The sequence below is a fragment of the Octopus bimaculoides genome, chromosome 20, assembly GCF_001194135.2.
Source record: "Octopus bimaculoides isolate UCB-OBI-ISO-001 chromosome 20, ASM119413v2, whole genome shotgun sequence".
Classification (NCBI taxonomy): domain Eukaryota; kingdom Metazoa; phylum Mollusca; class Cephalopoda; order Octopoda; family Octopodidae; genus Octopus; species Octopus bimaculoides.
The window spans coordinates 553472-559240 of NC_069000.1; the positions used below are offsets into that span (position 1 = coordinate 553472).

The 5769-nt window shown below is 39.0% G+C and overlaps 1 protein-coding gene across 1 annotated transcript in view; it reads left to right on the forward strand.

Moving 5' to 3' along the window:
- The window catches only part of LOC106873255 (glycerol kinase), a 24869-nt gene extending 19574 nt beyond the window's left edge, over positions 1-5295 (forward strand). The window contains exons 12-16 of the mRNA XM_014920539.2: positions 472-550; positions 1029-1125; positions 2587-2671; positions 3755-3875; positions 5063-5295. Coding sequence (XP_014776025.1) covers positions 472-550; positions 1029-1125; positions 2587-2671; positions 3755-3875; positions 5063-5280 — 600 coding nt within the window. The 3' untranslated portion in view covers positions 5281-5295. The remainder of the gene's footprint in view (positions 1-471; positions 551-1028; positions 1126-2586; positions 2672-3754; positions 3876-5062) is intronic.
- Positions 5296-5769: the final 474 nt, after the last annotated feature.

Consider the following 5769-nt stretch of genomic DNA (forward strand, 5'->3'; position numbering starts at 1 on the left):
CCAGTACCACCTGACTGGCCTTCGTAGGGTTTTCGAGCGAGATCGTTGCCAGTGCCCCTGGACTGGCTCTTGTGCGGGTGGCACATAAAAGACACCATTTCGAGCGTGGCCGTTGCCAGTACCGCCTGACTGGCCTTCGTGCGGGTGACACGTAAAAGCACCCACTACACTCTAAGTGGTTGGCGTTAGGAAAGGCATCCAGCTGTAGAAACTCTGCCAAATCAGATTGGAGCCTGGTGTTGCCATCCGGTTTCACCAGTCCTCAATCAAATCATCCAACCCATGCTAGCATGGAAAGCGGACATTAAACGATGATGATGATGAATTCCAATTTAATAAAGTCTTGGAAGCAATTATCAGACACACATTGGCAACTCTCAGTTGTGGCATTGGATAATCCAAAGACTCAGTCTTTGGTTATACTATATCCACTTTCTCATTAGTTATTCTTTTTTTTTCTTTTGATTTTAGGGTGCCATAGCTATTGCTGGGGCCTGCGTACAGTGGCTACGAGATAATCTTGGAGTTATCAAAGAATCAGCAGAAATTGGTGAGTTGCTGCTTCTTTTCACTTCTCTGTTTTCTCTTTTAGAAATTAGTAAAATATCCTGATCTTTAAACAAAAGGGAGACTGTTTGGCTGCTCAATCTTCTACAAATGGCAACTAATTCTCCCTCAAATCACGTCCTTTTTATAAAAAGTACAATGTCACACTAATGTCTTAGATTTTATAAAGTTTGGGATTGTTACAACTGGAAAAACATTATTGAATCTCTCCTCTCTTTGCTGATGAGCTTCAAATAAGACTGAAACATGTCCAGAGTTGTCTCATTTACTTACCAAGCATTAATCATTGAATTTTTGATTTTATTAATTTTTTTTTTTTAGTATATGTCTTTCTCACCACGTAATTATTTCTAATTAATTTACAATACGCCTTGCATTGATTATATCAAAACCAACACAGCTTTGTATAATGGATCTCCCTTTATTTATGAAGCACTGATGGTTGTCCTCCTCTTTTATAGAACACCTAGCAAACCAAGTTGACGGCACCCATGGCTGCTACTTTGTCCCAGCGTTCTCAGGCCTTTTCTGTCCACATTGGAAGCCTGATGCTCGTGGGTCAGTAATTATTTCTTTTCGTTGCTGCTAACTCAATCTCCTCTTTTCTTTTCTTTTTTTTTTTTACTTTAACCCCTTTTTTTAATACCAAACCAGCCAAAGACTGCCCCTAATCTTGATACAATCCTAGTTATGATCCCCTCATACTGGTCCCTTAATTTTGACTGCCATATTCACATTACTCCGTAAGGAGCCTGGAACTGGTTTCCTGGTTTCTCTGACGTATTTGTTTCTCCTTGGTCAGGATGCCAGTCTGTCGCTGGGTTCCTTATTTTTGCCAGCAGAGTGGATTGGAGTATCTTGCTCAAGGGCACAACACCTTGCCCAGTCCAGCAATCCAAACCACAATCTTATGATCAAGAGTGCAACACCCCTTAACCACTCGGCCACCTCCCCCCCCCCCATCCTATTCTAATTAGCCGTGTTTGGTCCATTTAGAAAAATAGTGAAAAACGAGCACAAAAGTAGTTGTGGTGAGTCCCAGCATCTAAATTGGTTGTGACTAATTAACTGAAGGGTGAGGAGGGTGTCAGGAATCTGGGATGTTAACAATAGCTTTGGCCAGGCAGGCTTTCCATTCGATTTGGAATCGGTCTTGCTGGGAGAGAATTAGAAATTGCAACTTTCAATGCTTGCATTAAAACAAAACTTTTGGTTAGTCGTGGGGTTTGGACAATAAGAGAAACTCTAACAGATGTTAGGCATCACTCGCTGCTCTGAGTGACAGAGCACTATCTTGCCCATGCCCTTTGAACTGAGCACAGCATGCAAATTGACATTGGAAGAAATTTATTTGGTTTTTATTTGTGGTAAAAAGAGGAAGGACCGAGAAGAGAGCAAGAACATTGGGCCTAAGTGTGAAGTGGGGGGGGGGGGGAGTAGGGGTTAAGAGTGACTCAAAAGGTCAACATTGAGATTTAGTGATTAAAAACTTGGTGACGTGTCAGTGATTGTGGGGGTGTCACTGATCAGCTTCTTTTTATTTATTTACTAGTTTTTCTGTCGTTGGACTCTGGCCAAGCTGGAGCACTGCCTTCAAGGGTGTAATCGATTACATCAACTTCAATACTTAACTGATCCTTCTTTTGTCAATGTTGCAAGGATGAAAGTTAGTCAGCCCAAGCGGAAATCAGTCTCACAATGTAAAGGGAAATAACCAAATACCACAAGGTATTTTGTCCGATGCTCTACTGATTCGAGATGTGTATATGTATGAGAGAGAGGAAAAAAAAAACGAGTGTGTTAAGTGTAAACCTGAACGAGAAAGTGTGGTCATCGTATAATTATTAATGAATATAAATGAAACGTGCCTAGCATTAGTTGTCCCTGATTTCAAAACGATCGTATAAAGTTTCATATATATACACAGACATATAAACAATGTCTTTACACATACACCCATAAATAAAAGTCAACAATACCAAATTGTTTTTTTTTTTTGCCTTTTTATTCCTCTTCTAGAATCATCTGCGGCCTGACTCAGTTCACCAATAAATTCCATATTTCCAGAGCTGTTCTTGAAGCTATATGTTTCCAAACTAGAGAGGTTCGTACTCCTCTGCTCTATTTGCTGTTGCTGTTGTCGTCGTATGTAGGAGTAACACACACACATCGTTTTGGGGTTCTACATATATGTAGCATTGTTGTTTATATTGTTTTTTAATTGTAAATGTAGAAGTGACTAAGATAAAAGGGGTTTACATCTCAGCCAGGCAGTCAATCTTAGAAACCAATACACATAAGGGCTCATACTGCCATGTAGTTAATCCTTTTTGGCCCCTTTCGTGGCAGCTTGGGATTAAGATTGAACTGACTAATTCCATGGTTAACAACTCGTTATGATTGGCTGATTGGGAAGGAGAAAGAAGTGAATCCTGACAGATTGTTATCAATAGTGAAAGTAAGAGCTTTGATACTCGTCCCAAGCTCCAAGTCAGCTGTGTTCAGACATACGATTAAAGTATTCTAGTCATGACCATCCCCACAAATTCTATCATCCAATGTTTATTTTATTTTTAATGACAGCATGTAACTTAATAGAGATTTGACTGTTATTTCTAGCATATCATTAACTTTACAATAGAGCTGTTAACTAACCAGTGTTATTCAGTTATTTCACTAACAACTGTTTATCTCCATGGTAACAATTTTTGAACATGTTTCGCTTCCATGTGAAAGGTGAGCCAATGAGAGAGCTTCTACATGGCTTCTCAAACAGCTAAAAATAGCAGCTCAAATGTCACTTCAATCATATTTCACTGTCTTTAAAAAAAGGGATGCATTAGTAAATGCAGCTCTGGACTCCCTGAACATAAGAAAAAGATTGGGTAGTCACAGCTGGAGTGTCTTTGATCATAAGTCTGCTTAACCAGGATTAACCTAGGGCTAAAGAACATGAAACCTTGGCACTTGGCACAGCCTCTTGGCATTTGTTTATTTTATGGAATAAAATTCCTTCAAATTACTCTTAGATGTCTTATTTTAAGAAAGTAATGGTCTGGAGTGGTCAGAGCTGGAGGGCTTTTGGTCAAATATCTGGTTCAACTGCAACTAGCACCCAGGGGACCCCCCCCCCTTTTGCCTGTTCCTAAGTCTGTAGTCATCTATGATTTGTTTTTTTTGTTGACAGTTATTGGATGCAATGAACCATGACAGTGGCATCGCTTTGAAGTCCTTACAGGTCGACGGTGGAATGTCCGTCAATTCTTTGCTTATGCAATTACAAGCTGATCTCCTGGGAATCAGTGTTGGTAAGTTCTTTCGAATGTCCATCATTTAAAGTGGTTGGGTCTTGGAAAAAGCATTGTGGGTAAATTATTTTTAATGGTCGAACTTGAAGTAGATAAAGCTATAAATACTGATTTGTAGGATATTAGGTTAAAAAAAAACCCCTTGGAAAGAGAAAAGTCGAAGATCGTTTGTGGCCTTCGACTCTTTTAGATCTAAAACTATTTTAATCAAGATTCCTTAAGCTGTTGGTTATAGTTTTATCAAGTTCCACCATTAGAAATAATTCACTTCTTGTCTCTTGGGATCTCTAAGTTCTTATATAAATATTGTGTGTGGACCTGTTACAAGTGTTCAAAGATTAAATAGTTAAAACTTTATTTCAGACATTTAAACATTTTGTGTCTAATGTTGTCTTTATTTTACTGCCACCTGTTCAGGTATTTTTCCATCATGATTCACTGTCTAATTTACCACGTGTCTTATTGACCATATATATATATATCATCTGCTTTCCATACTGGCATGGGTTTGACTGAGGACTGGCAAGCCAGGAGGTTGCACCGGGCTCCAATCTTATCTGGCAAGGTTTCTACAGCTGGATGCCCTTCCTAATGCCAACCACTCTGAGTGTAATATATATATGTATTTTATATATATATTATATATATACTAAACATGTAGTGAATACATTGAATAGTATTGACTATTTTATTCACCTCGTGTGTTTTATTCACTACATCTGTGGCATTCACATAATAGCAGGAGAACACCTAGGAGTCGCTAACTGTATGAACCCAGCCCCATTAAAGTATCAGGAAATAAGGGACCAAAACACTTCTTCTGAAGGTTTCTCCTGTTCTCTGCTCACTTAATGGCCACATGTCTAATTGACATGTGTCAGTATAAGATTTTGGTCATTCAGAAGGAAGATGTATAAGTAACCACAGTATAAGATAACTGATCCTCACCATTTGACCAGAGTGGCATGGAAGGGTTGTATCTGCATTGGTAGCATTTTAAACTCAGAATTGTAAGACACATCCAATGTGATCATGTAGGAGTGAGCAACTCTTTGTTAATGTTGTCTTGTGCAGGTGACCATCTCTCCTGAATGTTGTCTTATGTCAGTAACTGCCTCTTGTTAATATGAACCTGCTGCACAGTCAAAAGTCTCTCGTTACCATTAATTACTCCTTAATTTAACCAGTGAGACCCTCCATGCCTGAAACAACAGCTTTGGGAGCTGCGATGGCTGCAGGTTGTGCTGAAGAAATCAATGTTTGGAACATGGATCCAACCAAATACCCCAAGACTATAACCGATACTTTTCTACCAAGCATATCAGCAACCGGTAACTCAACCGTTTCTATTTTCCTCTCACAAATTATCTTCAAATTCATTTGTTTTTTGTTTTTTTTTAATTAAAACTACTTCTTTTGAGAAAAAGCTGAAAGTCAGTTTCTTTTTTTTGTGCTTCAACTTTTAGATTTTTTCAATATTTTCTTTTCACAACAACAACATGAAACTGTGGAGACGAAACTCTGCAATGTTATGTCTTGCTGTCAGCATCTTTCTCTCTCCCCTTTATAAGGGGAGCCATTTGTGACTGCTGAACCCGTTAGAGATAACAGCCAAATGTCACTCTGTTGCCCGTCTTGAAATAAGAGAAGGCAGTTCGATGAGTCAACTTTAAAAAGGCAGGTTGGTCACTACTGGAATGCCTCTGATCATAGGTCGGCTCAAGTAGAGCTGAACCATGGCTAAAAAACAAGAAAAACCCAGCTAATGTAATTTGCTCTGCCTAATCCCACCTAAATGGTAATTTGTCAATTTGACGAAGGATTCACATTGCTAGATTAGTGCAAGGTTTTCTTTTAAAAGTGAGAAGCAGCTACACACACACACACACACACA